General features: G+C 46.5%; 2 protein-coding genes across 2 annotated transcripts in view; one reads left to right on the top strand and one right to left on the bottom strand.

Annotated features, from left to right (window-relative positions):
* Positions 1 to 13,376, top strand: part of LOC140717863 (autophagy-related protein 2 homolog A-like) — a 319,916-nt gene that overhangs the window by 244,275 nt on the left and 62,265 nt on the right.
* Positions 1,228 to 2,086, bottom strand: LOC140717830 (mediator of RNA polymerase II transcription subunit 20-like). Its single transcript, XM_073031551.1, has 2 exons — positions 1,678 to 2,086; positions 1,228 to 1,630 (listed from the first exon to the last, which is right to left on the bottom strand). The coding sequence occupies exons 1-2, from the start codon at positions 1,765 to 1,767 to the stop codon at positions 1,475 to 1,477; spliced, it is 246 nt and encodes an 81-aa protein (XP_072887652.1). The 5' UTR covers positions 1,768 to 2,086; the 3' UTR covers positions 1,228 to 1,474.

The raw sequence follows: 13,376 nt of genomic DNA, 5'->3' as shown, positions 1-13,376 counted from the left end.
CTCTGTGTGTGTGTCTGTGTGTGTGTGAGTGAGTGTGTGTGTGTGTGTGTGTCTCTGTGTCTTTGTGTGTCTCTGTGTGTGAGTGTCTGTGTGTGTGTGAGTGAGTGTGTGTGTCTGTCTGTCTGTGTGTGTCTCTGTGTGTGAGTGAGTGTGTGTGTGTCTCTCTCTCTCTGTGTCTTTGTGTGTCTCTGTGTGTGAGTGTCTGTGTGTGAGTGTGTGTGTCTGTCTGTCTGTGTGTGGGGCCATTTCTGCCTGCCTGCCTTTTTGTTTCAGTTTGTACATTGTAAGTTGGTACTGCAGGCGTTACAACGTTACGCCATCGTTGCCACATTATCAACGCCTTGCACTGATAAAGAAACTTCATCTGATCTTCACATCCGTGCGCCTCGCCTGCGCTAACCTTTCTGTTTCCCTCAGCTCCGACGGGGGGTGTCCTCGATCTGACAGCTTTGTGGTCTCCCTCGCTGAGACTCCGTTAGATTTCACCTTCCCCTGCCTGTCTGCGTTTGGTCTTCCACGTGGGGGGTGGGGTCACACACAGGGTGAATGTCTTTGGCTGCGGGAGGGGAGAGATCTGAAGGATAGAGACAGATACGGTGACCGGTTCGTGAATAGAAAGGTCTCCACGCCTTTTGGCCGTTCAATCCTGCTTTATAAATAATTTCCTACAAATAACTATGTATTTGCACAGAAGGCGAAAAATTACGTTGTTATAAAAACAGAAAGTTGTCAGATGAGATAGCACCAACAGAGCGTTAACATTTAAGCTCAGTACGTTTCAAAGAACTCTCTTCAATGATGCGTCAAACCACCTGAATGCTCTCCTGTCAGTCAGGAGTTCCAACACTTCGTTTTTATTCCAGCATCTCCAACATATTTATTCTCAGAATTATTCAGTTAAGAGGCTTTTCAGCCTTCTCTGCTATTTAGCATCACCATTTCACACACCGTCCACAGCTAGACAAGATTTCTGAATTAGCCAATCTAAAAACCATCCCTGGATTTAATTAATTAGGAAATTGAATCAAGCCCGCTTCTTGTCTGTCACCCTGTGAGCAAGTGACTCCATCCAGCCTTCCTGGTACAGCTGAATCGGACTCCGGAAAGTAGTGGCGTAAGCTCGTCTCACTGGTCACTGGCTTCTTCATGTCACACCAGGACTGTTTTTAATCCAGCAATGCTGCTGTAGTTATTTCACAGGCAGGCTAGTCACTGTGAGTAGAGGAGAATTGAGAAGAATTAAAGGTCAGCAATGCAGAAAACTTCTGGCCATTGGAAACCGGGTGCAAGGCTCCCTGCCAGCAGAGGGGGAAAGAAATCAACTATTTTGCCCCATTCTTCTCGCAAGAAGAAAACGCATTGCAAAATTATTGTATCTTGAGTGATACCATTGAAAGGATTAACTTGCCAGATTTGTCAGTACAAAGCAGCCTATCTCATTCCTGATACAGGAGCCTGCTGCTGTTTCCGAATTTTACCGAACAGCTGTGTCTGTGGGCGTATAAATGCCATCGTGCTTTGTCGAGAATACAGACGGGATTCCAGGGGTATGGTTTCCCATGAAACTCTGCATGAATTCCATCATGAGATTCCAGCAGTCACTTAACACTGTGCAGGGACAGTACTCTACCTCAACAGTTATGCCACGGACACTGGGTCCCATGGACAGTACTCTACCTCAACAGTTATGCCACGGACACTGGGTCCCATGGTAACTGTCCCAACCTGAATCAGAAAGTCACCATCCAGAAAGCCATTGGCTATCATTCTGGAGAAACCCCTTCAGCTTGAGAGGATACTCAGTGTTGTGCGTAACATACATGAACTTCACAGGCTGCCCTGGGATGCTCACAGTCGGTCCTGCATGATAAGTTTCACAGTCCACACAGCGTGTGCCCTGCTTCGCAGCACCCAGCATCTCCCCCGCTTGCTGGGGTCTGAGAAAGACAGGTGACCCCCATCCTGCGCCGCTCACACCCATCCTCCCCGCCTTTCTTATGCCATGGGACCAATACCATCAAATAAGGGTGGAAATCCCTGCTTGGGACAGAATGAACTTGCCCACACCTCCCACTGCTGCTCCCCCCTCCCCTTCCATGGCCTACTACCCTCTCCCATCAGACCCCCTTCTCCAGCACTTTATCACTTACACTGTCGGCTTTCCAGCTCTTCTCTTCACCCCTCCACCCTCCCCTAGTCCGACAGAAATCATACACACACAAACCTGCCCTTTGGCCCATCGAGCGGCTGCTGAAACAGCTCAGAAACCGGCCGTTCGGCCCATCGAGTGGCTGCTGAAACAGCACAGAAACAGGCCCTTTGGCCCACATTGTCCATGCTGACCAAAATGTCCGCCTTTCACCTATGCCTCTTCTAAACCCTTTCATCTCTGCATCTGTCTAAATACCGTTCAAGCTTTGTCATCCATAACCACCTCTTCTTAACCCTGTGTGTGGACGTTTCCCCACACATCCCTTTTAAATTATTCCTCTCACAGATCATCTGCTGGTGATCCATAAAGCTGTGTGTGGGTGTTTCTCACACTTCTCTCTTGTGGTGGAAGGCCCCTCTGTGACCGTGCACCCACATTGAACAGGCTTTTCAACCCACAGTGACAACTCAAACAGTAATCAAATGGCCGACTGAACTAATCCCCACATCCTTCCATCTCCCTCACATTCCGGTACCTATTTAAACATCTCTCAAGTCAAATCAACTCAATTTTAATCATTATTCAAACCATATACTGTGCCTATTAAAAAGTATGCAACCGCCCCCCCCCCCCCCACCCCCCGCCGCCAAGGAAGTTTTCACGTGTTATTGTTCTACAACATTGAATCACAGTGGATTTAATTTGGCTGTTTTGACACTGATCGACAGAAAAAGACTCTTTTGTGTCAAAGTGAAAACAGATCTCTACAAAGTGATCTAAATTAATTCAAAATATAAAACACAAAATATCTGATTGCTCACCCCCTTCAAGTCAGTATTTAGTAGATGCTCCTTTGGCAGCAATTACAGCCTTGAGTCTGTGTGGACAGGTCTCGATCAGCTTTGCACATCTGGACACTGCAATTTCCCCCCATTCTTCTTCACAAAACTGCTCACGCTCTTGTCAGATTGCATGGGGATCGTGAGCGAACAGCCCTTTTCAAGTCCAGCCACAAATTCTCAATTGGATTGAGGTCCGGACTCTGACTTGGCCACTCCAGGACATTAACTTTGTTGTTTTTAAGCCATGCCTGTGTAGCTTTGGCTTTGTGCCTGGGGTCATTGTCTTGCTGGAAAACAAATCTTCTCCCAAATCGTAGTTCTCTTGCAGACTGCATCAGGTTTTCCTCCAGGATTTCCCTGTATTTTGCTGCATTCATTTTCCCCTCTACCTTCACAAGCCTTACAGGGTCTGCTGCAGTGAAGCATCCCCACAGCGTGATGCAGCCTCCACCGTGCTTCACGGTAGGGACCGTGTGTTTTTGATCATGTGCAGTGTTTGGCTTACACCAATGTTTATTCTGATGGCCAAAAAGCTCAAACTTGGTTTCATCAGACCACAGAACCTTCTTCCAGCTGACTTCAGAGTCTCCCACATGCCTTCTGGCAAACTCCAGCTGAGATTTCATGTGTGTTTTTTCCAACAATGGCTTTCTCTCTGCCACTCTCCCATAAAGCTGCGACTGGTGAAGCACCCGGGCAACAGTTGTTGTATGTGCAGTCTCTCCCATCTCAGCCACTGAAGCTTGTAACTCCTCCAGAGCTGTCACAGGTCTCATGGTGGCCTCCCTCACTAGTCCCCTTCTTGCACGGTCACTCAGTTTTTGAGGACAGCCTGCTCCGGGCAGTTATATAGCTGAGACATATTCTTTCCATCTCTTGATGATTGACTTAACTGAACTCCAAGGGATATTCAGTGACTTGGAAATATTCTTTTATCCATCTCCTGACGTGCTTTTCAATAACTTTTTTGCAGAATTGCTTGGAGTGTTCTTTTGTCTTCATGGTGTAGTTTTTGCCAGGATACTGACTCACCAGCAGTTGGACTTTCCAGATACAGGGGTATTTTTACTGCAATCAATTGAAACACCTTGACTGCGCACGGTGATCTCCATTTCACTAATGACATGACTTCTGAAACCAGTTGTCTGCACCAGTGATGGTTTGGTGTGTCATATTAAAGGGAGTGAATATTTATGCAATCAGTTATTTTGAGTTTTATGTTTGTAATTAATTTAGATCACTTTGTAGAGATCTGTTTTCACTTTGACACGAAAGAGTCTTTTTCTGTTGATCAGTGTTAAAAATGCCAAATTACATCCACTGTGATTCAGTGTTGTAAAACAATTAATCATGAATACTTCCAAGGGGGGTGAATAATTTTTATAGGCACTGTGTAGATACTGCTGAACGAGATGGTGTTCCTATGGGGTCAAGGTGCAAAACATTCAAAATAGTGAGTAACATAATTCAGAATATTGAGCAAAGAAGCATATTCACTCAAAACAAAACATCTCATCCAAGATGCTGAGCGACCGAGTCTCCTGGCACAAGCCGTGCAGCCTGTCATTGCTCCTCCTGGACACGGGAGGGCAGCACTGACGGCCGAGGCCTTGCCCCAGCCAAGCTCAACCACGCTGTTGCACTTCCAGGTCTCCCACCTGGTCTGCAGCAGCAGGCGAGCCCGAGGCTTGAGGCCTAGTCCTCACTACAAATGAGGCTCCACCTCCCCCACGTCGACTCTCCCTCCACCAGACAAGGGTGACAGGCCTGCGGCTACATTATTTATCGCTGACCAACAGAGTCTTGCGATTGCAAGTGAAATGTCCGAGACAATCTCCCGCGGTTATGCCACATCAACTCCACTGCTTCTGAGTAGTGGCTAGCAAGCCAGGTCAGCTGCTCTGTGCCCAAACCGGCCAGAATGTATCTGCCTGGGCCATCCCCCCAGGCAACTCGTTCCAGCCCCCCGCTCCCCTCACATCCCATTTGAACATTCCCCCCTCACCTTCAATGCATGCCCTCTGTTATTAGACATTCCATTCCAACTCTGGGAAACAGATACTGTCTGTCCACTCTATCTGTGCCTCTTAAGACCTTACAAACCTCAGTCAAATCTCCCCTCAGCCTCCAGTGCTCCGGAGAAAACAGCCCAAGTTTGTCCAGCCTCATCCCTTCTAATCCAGCCATAATTCAGAATATCATAAAATTGTAAAATCATTATTTTATAAATCTCTCTAAGATCGTCCCTACACTTCAAAGTTAAAGTTCCAGTCTATCCGTCATTATAACTCAAACTCTCAAGTCCCAATAACGTCCTTGTGAATCTTCTCTGCGCCCTTCCTTCCTAACCGGAGCATTTCTCACTACCAGTCCCACATTCCCAGATAATAGACAATAGGAGCAGAAGTAGACCATTCGGCCCTCGAGCCTGCACAGCCATTCTGAGATCATGGCTGATCATCTACTATCAATACCCGGTTCCTGCCTTGTCCCCATATCCCTTGATTCCCCTATCCATAAGATACCTATCTAGCTCCTTCTTGAAAGCATCCAGAGAATTGGCCTCCACTACCTTCCGAGGCAGTGCATTCCAGACCCCCACAACTCTCTGAGAGAAGAAGTTTTTCCTTAACTCGGTCCTAAATGACCTACCTCTTATTCTCAAACCATGCCCTCTGGTACTGGACTCTGGAACTGATTTCCTGCCTCTATCTTGTCCAATCCCTTAATAATCTTATATGTTGCAATCAGATCCCCTTTCAATCTCCTTAATTCCAGCGTGTAAAAGCCCAGTCTCTAACCTCTCTGCGTAAGAAAGTCCGGACATCCCAGGAATTAACCTCGTGAATCTACGCTGCACTTCCTCTATAGCCAGGATGTCCTTCCTTAACCCTGGAGACCAAAACTGTACACAATACTCCAGGTGTGGTCTCACCAGGGCTCTGTACAAATGCAAGAGGATTTCCTTGCTCTTGTACTCAATTCCCTTTGTAATAAAGGCCAACATTCCATTAGCCTTCTTCACTGCCTGCTGCACTTGCTCATTCACCTTCAGTGACTGATGAACAAGGACTCCTAGATCTCTTTGTATTTCTCCCTTACCTAACTCTACACCGTTCAGATAATACAAGGTGGATAACCTCACACTTATTCACATTAAACTTCATCTGCCAAGTATCTGCCCACTCACTCAGCCTATCCAAGTCACCCTTAATTCTCCTAACATCCTCATCACATGTCACACTGCCACCCAGCTTAGTTTCATCAGCAAACTTGCTGATGTTATTCTCAATGTCTTCATCTAAATCGTTCATGTAAATCGTAAACAGCTGTGGTCCCAATACCGAGCCCTGTTACTCCCCACTAGTCTCCACCTGCCATTCCGAGAAACACCCATTCACCGTTACCCTTTGCTTTCTATCTGCCAACCAGTTTTCTATCCATGTCAATATCTTCCCCCCAATGCCATGAGCTCTGATTTTACCCACCAATCTCCTATGTGGGACCTTATCAAATGCCTTCTGAAAATCGAGGTACACTACATCCACTGGATCTCCCCCGTCTAACTTCCTGGTTACATCCTCGAAAAACTCCAATAGATTAGTCAAGCATGATTTGCCCTTTGTAAATCCATGCTGGCTCGGCCCAATCCTATCACTGCTATCTAGATATGCCACAATTTCATCTTTAGTAATGGACTCTAGCATCTTCCCCACTACTGATGTTAGGCTGACATGACGATAGTTCTCTGTTTTCTCCCTCCCTCCTTTCTTAAAAAGTGGGATAACATTAGCCATTCTCCAATCCTCAGGAACTGATCCTGAATCTAAGGAACATTGGAAAATGATTACCAATGCATCTGCAATTTCCAGGGCCACCTCCTTTAGTACCCTAGGATGCAGACCATTTGGACCTGGGGATTTGTCAGCCTTCAGTCCCATCAGTCTTCTCATCACCGTTTCCTTCCGAATGTCAATCTGTTTCATTTCCTCTGTTACCCTGTGTCTTTGGCCCATCCATTCATCTGGGAGATTGCTTGTGTCTTCCCTAGTGAAGACAGATCTAAAGTACTTATTAAATTCTTCTGCCATTTCTCTGTTTCCCATAACAATTTCACCCAATTCATTCTTCAAGGGCCCAACATTGTTCTTAACTATCTTCTTTCTCTTCACATACCTACAAAAGCTTTTGCTATCTTCCTTTATATTCCTGGCTAGCTTGCGTTTGTACCTCATTTTTTCTCCCCGTATTGCCTTTTTAGTTAAGTTCTGTTGTTCCTTAAAAACTTCCCAATCATCTGTCCTCCCACTCACCTTAGCTCTGTCATATTTCCTTTTTTTTTAATGCTATGCAATCTCTGACTTCCTTTGTCAACCACTGTGGCCCCTTTCCCCCCTTTGAATCCTTCCTTCTCTGGGTGATGAACTGATTTTGCACCTTGTGCATTATTCCCAAGAATACCTGTCATTGCTGTTCCACTGTCTTTTCTGCTAGGCTATCCGTCCAGTCAACTTTGGCCAGCTCCTCCCTCATGGCTCCATAGTCTCTCCTGTTCAACTGCAACACTGACACCTCCGATCTGCCCTTAAACTTCTCAAATTGCAGATAAAAACATCATATTATGGTCACTACCTCCTAATGGCTCCTTTACTTCAAGATCGCTTATCAAATCCTGTTCATTACATAACACTAAATCCAGAATAGTCTTGTCCCTGGTCGGCTCTCGTACAAGCTGTTCCAAGAATGCATCCCGTAGGCACTCTACAAACTCCCTATCCTGGGGTCCAGCACCAACCTGATTCTCCCAGTTCACCTGAATGTTGAAATCCCCCATAACTACTGCGACATTACCTTTGCCACATGCCAATGTTAACTCCCTATTCAACTTGCACCCAATATCCATGCTACTGTTTGGTGGCCTGTAGACAACACCCATTAGGGTCCTTTTGCCCTTACTGTTCCTCAGTTCTATCCACACAGACTCTACTTCTCCTGATGCTATTTCCCCCCTTGCAAAGGACTGAATCTCATTCCTCACCAACAGGGCCACCCCACCCCCTCTGCCCACATTTCTGTCCCTACGATAGCATGTATACCCTTGTACATTCATTTCCCAGGTCTGATCTCCCTGCAGCCATGTCTCCGTTATTTCAACAACATCATAGTTACCCATTCGCACCTGAGCTTCAAGCTCATCCGCCTTATTTCTGACACTTCGTGCATTCAGATATAGAATTTTTAACCCATTTCTCCTCTCTCTGTTTGAATCGGTGCCTATTGTGCTTAACCCAGCTCCCCGAACTCCCATCGGGCTATACGCCCCTTGAATTTTGTTGTCCTTCCTAAATTTACTTATTCTTTCTGCACATTTAACTCCATGTTCCGTCAGACCATCCCTCTGTACATGTGTCCTCCTTATCACTTGTTCCGCCTCACCTTTCTCTACTACACACTTAATATTCCAGAACCGTGTAGTCCCCACCTGTCCTTTATTCTTCCTCTGGCTATCCTCTCTCGCATTCTGGATCCCTGCCCCCTGCAAATTTAGTTTAAACCCCCCCCCAAGAAGCACTAGCAAACTTCCCTGCAAGAATATTAGTACCGCTCCAGTTCAGGTGTAAACCGTCCCGTCGGAACAGATCCCACCTTCCCTGGAACAAAGCCCAATTATCTAAAAACCTGAAGCCCTCCCTCCTGCACCATCCTCTCAGCCACGTATTAATCTGTATAATCTTTCTGTTCCTTGCCTCACTCACACGTGGCACAGGTAGCAATCCTGAGATTGTTACCCTGGAGGTCCTGCTCTTCAGCTTCGCACCTAAGTCCCTGAACTCCCTACGCAGGACCCCCTCACTCATCCTACCCACGTTGTTGGTCCCTACATGGAACACAACATCTGGGTTCTTGCCCTCCCTCTCGAGAATAACCTGCACCCAATCTGAGATGTCTCGGACCCCGGCACCAAGGAAGCAACATACCATCCGAGACTCCTGATCTTCCCCACAAAATCTCCTATCTGCCCCCCTGACTATAGAATCCCCTATCACTACCGCTCTCTTCTCTTCCCTCCTCCCCTTCCTAGTCGAGGGTCCAACCTCAGTGCCAGAGACAGGACCACTGCAGCTTGTTCCTGGTAGGTCATCCCCACCAACAGTATCCAAAACAGTATACTTATTGTTGATGGGAACGGCCACAGGGGTGCTCTGCTCTCTCTGTCTGCTCCCCCTGCCTCTCTTGACTGTCACCCATTTGTCTACCTCCTGTCTTTTCGGTGTGACTACCTCCCGATAACTCTTAACTATCTCTGCCTCCGCCTCCCGAATGATCCGTAGTTCATCCAGCTCCTGCTCCAATTCCCTAACTCGGTCTGATAGGAGCTGCAGCTGGATGCACCTTTTGCAGGTGTGGTCATCAGGGACAACAGTGCTCGCCCTGACTTCCCACAAACTGCAAACGGAGCACACCACTGCTCTAACTGTCTCCCAGATTAGTCAGAATAAATGAACAAAGTACCGACCGACCTTGCCTTTTTACCTCAGCAAGATTGTACCCCTTGCCCGCACATCCACACACCGATGCTACTTTGCCTCACTTCTATACACTCTGCACCTGTCTTCTGAGTAAATACAGTTGCAAAAAATTCACTTAAGATCTTCCCCCTCTCTTCTGGCTCCACACATAGATTAACATTCTGATTTTCCTGAGAACCAGTCTTGTCCCTTGCAATCCTTTCGCTGTTCATGTATCTGTAGAATCTCTGAGGATGCTGCATCACCTTTCTGCTAGAGAAACCTCATGCCTTCTTTTAGCCGTCCTGATTTCTATCTGAAGTGTTCTCTTGCATTTTGTGTATTCCATAAGCACCTCATTCGTTCTTCCTGCCTGTCCCTGCTCTGCACCTCCTTTTTCCCCTTCTTACCCAGAACCTCAACAGCTCTTGAAAACCAAGCTCCCTACACGTGTTATCATTACCGTTTATTCTGACGGGCACGTACAAGCTTTGTGCTCTCAACATTTCACTTTCGAAGCCTCAATCTCACCAAGGCCGCCTGAGGCAGAAAACAGCCTGTCCCAATCCACACTTGCCAGATCATTTCTGATTTCTTCAAACTTGGCCTGTCTCCAATTTAGAATCTCAACCCGCAGGCCAGGCCTATCTTTCTGAATGTTTACTTTGACTTTATTGGCATTGTGATCACTGCACGCAAAGTCTCCCATATCCAAAGTTCTGTCACCTGCCCTGACTCATTCCCCAATAGCAGATCCAGTATGACACACTCTCTCGTTGGGACTTCTGTGTAAGGAAACTTTCTGAACACATTTGACAGACTCTATCCCATCTCATCTTTTTACAGTTTGGGAGTTCTGGTCAATATGTGGAAAGTTAAAATCACCTTCTAAACAATCTTATGTTTGTTACACGGTCTGCAATCTCTCTACAAATCTGTACCTCTAAATCCCGCAGACTGCTGGGTGGTCGGGAGTTCAGCCCCATTAATGTGGTCCTACCTTTCCTATCCCACAGTTCCACCCACGATGCCTCACCGGACCCTGACTGACACTGCCGTGACATTTTCCTGACCAGTAACCCCTCTCCCTTTAATCCCTCCTGCTCTGCCGAGCTGCCAATTCTGCCCCTCCTGCAACCAAATCTCACTACAGAGTAATAAACACTGTGAATCGCAGTAAGAATTAAATAAATATTGCAAAAAGAGAGGAAAAAGTAGTGAGGTGGTGTTCATGGGTTCAATGTCCATTCAGGAATTGATGGCAGAGGGGACGAAGCTGTTCCTGAATCGTTGAGTGTGTGTCTTCAGGCTCCTGTACCCCCCCCCCCACCCCCCGATGGTAGCGATGAGAAGAGGGCAGGTCCTGGGTGATGGGGGTCCTTAATGATGGACGCTGCCTTTTTGAGGCATCGCTCCGTGATAATGTCCTGGATGTTGGGGAGGCTGGTGCCCATGACGGAGCTGACTGAGTTTACAACCTTCCCCTTCCCCCGCCCCCTCCAGACCTGATGGTGATGCAGCTGGTTAAAACACCCTCTATGGTACATCTGTAGAACAGGGGTGTTAACTACAGAATACTATTAACAGTTTCCAGACAGTGATGCAGCTGGTTTGAACTCCCTCCATGGTACATCTGTAGAACAGGGGTGTTAACTACAGAATACTATTGAACAGTTTCCAGATGGTGATGCAGCCGGTTAAAACACCCTCTATGGTACATCTGTAGAACAGGGGTGTTAACTACAGAATACTATTGAACAGTTTCCAGATGGTGATGCAGCCGGTTAAAACACCCTCCATGGTACATCTGTAGAAACATAGAAAATAGGTGCAGGAGTAGGCCATTCAGTATGATCATGGCTGATCACCCAACTCAGAACCCTGTACCTGCTTTCTCTCCATACCCCCTGATCCCTTTAGCCACAAGGGCCATATCTAACTCCATCTTAAATATAGCCAATGAACTGGCCTCAGCTGTTTCCTGTGGCAGAGAATTCCACAGATTCACCACTCTCTGTGTGAAGAAGTTTTTCCTTATCTCTGTCCTAAAAGGCTTCCCCTTTATCCTTAAACTGTGACCCCTCGTTCTGGACTTCCCCAACATCGAGAACAATCTTCCTGCATCTAGCCTGTCCAATCCCTTTAGAATTTTATATGTTTCAGTAAGATTCCCCCCTCAATCTTCTAAATTCCAGTGCGTATAAGCCCAGTCGATCTAGTCTTTCTTCATATGAAAGTCCTGCCATCCCAGGAATCAATCTGGTGAACTCTCTTTGTACTCCCTCTATGGCAAGAATGTCTTTCCTCAGATTAGGGGACCAAACTGCACACAATATTCTAGGTGCGGTCTCACCAAGGCCTTGTACAACTGCAATAACACCTCCCTGCTCCTGTACTCGAATCCTCTTGCTATGAATGCCAACATACCATTTGCCTTTTTCACCGCCTGCTGTACCTGCATGCCCACCTTCAATGACTGGTGTACAATGACACCCAGGTCTCGTTGCACCTCCCCTTTTCCTAATCGGCCACCGTTCAGATAATAATCTGTTTTCCTGTTCTTGCCACCAAAGTGGATAACCTCACATTTATCCACATTAAATCCACTAGCGGGGTGCCTCAGGGATCTGTTTTGGGCCCAATGTTGTTTGTAATATACATAAATGATCTGGATGATGGGGTGGTAAATTGGATTAGTAAGTATGCTGATGATACTAAGGTAGGAGGTGTTGTGGATAATGAGGTGGGTTTTCAAAGCTTGCAGGGAGATTTATGCCGGTTAGAAGAATGGGCTGAACGTTGGCAGATGGAGTTTAATGCTGAGAAGTGTGAGGTTCTACATTTTGGCAGGAATAATCCAAATAGAACATACAGGGTAAATGGTAGGGCATTGAGGAATGCAGTGGAACAGAGAGATCTAGGAATAACAGTGCATAGTTCCCTGAAGGTGGAGTCTCATGTAGATAGGGTGGTGAAGAAGGCTTTTGGAACGCTGGCCTTTATAAATCAGAGCATTGAGTACAGAAGTTGGGATGTAATGTTAAAATTGTACAAGGCATTGGTAAGGCCAAATTTGGAATATTGTGTACAGTTCTGGTCACCGAATTATAGGAAAGATATCAATAAATTAGAGAGAGTGCAGAGACGATTTACTAGGATGTTACCTGGGTTTCAGCACTTAAGTTACAGAGAAAGGTTGAACAAGTTAGGTCTCTATTCATTGGAGCGTAGAAGGTTGAGGGGGGATTTGATCGAGGTATTTAAAATGTTGAGAGGGATAGATAGAGTTGACGTGAATAGGCTGTTTCCATTGAGAGTAGGGGAGATTCAAACGAGAGGACATGATTTGAGAGTTAGGGGGCAAAAGTTTAAGGGAAACACGAGGGGGTATTTCTTTACTCAGAGAGTGATAGCTGTGTGGAATGAGCTTCCTGTAGAAGTAGTAGAGGCCAGTTCAGTTGTGTCATTTAAGGTAAAATTGGATAGGTATATGGATAGGAAAGGAGTGGAGGGTTATGGGCTGAGTGCGGGTAGGTGGGACTAGGTGAGATTAAGAGTTCGGCACGGACTAGGAGGGCCGGAATGGCCTGTTTCCGTGCTGTGATTGTTATATGGTTATATGGTTATAAATTGCATCTGCCATGAATTTGCCCACTCACCTAACCGATCCAAGTCACCCTGCATCCTCCTTACAGCTAACACCGCCGCCCAACTTCAGCTAACAGGGGTGTTAACTACAGAATACTTTTGAACGATCCCCAGTCTGATGAGATGGGCTCTTGACCTCATGATCTTTGTGTTGGGATCTTTGATCTTGATTGTTTGGCTGCGACGCACTCTGTTGGTGACTCTGCCACTTTATTCTACATTCCG

This window comes from Hemitrygon akajei, chromosome 28 (genome assembly GCF_048418815.1).
Source record: "Hemitrygon akajei chromosome 28, sHemAka1.3, whole genome shotgun sequence".
In the NCBI taxonomy this organism is placed as follows: Eukaryota; Metazoa; Chordata; class Chondrichthyes; order Myliobatiformes; family Dasyatidae; genus Hemitrygon; species Hemitrygon akajei.
Note: the sequence above shows the minus strand (reverse complement) of the source record. Positions and strands in the feature narration are given on the sequence as shown.

Bases quoted from the DNA above. Each gene is read 5' to 3' on its own strand.
- LOC140717830 (XM_073031551.1), bottom strand. From the start codon at position 1,767: ATGATAGCCAATGGCTTTCTGGATGGTGACTTTCTGATTCAGGTTGGG. The intron at 1,631-1,677 runs GTAGAGTACTGT...ATAACTGTTGAG, and splicing joins TCCGTGGCATAACTGTTGAG to GTAGAGTACTGTCCCTGCAC.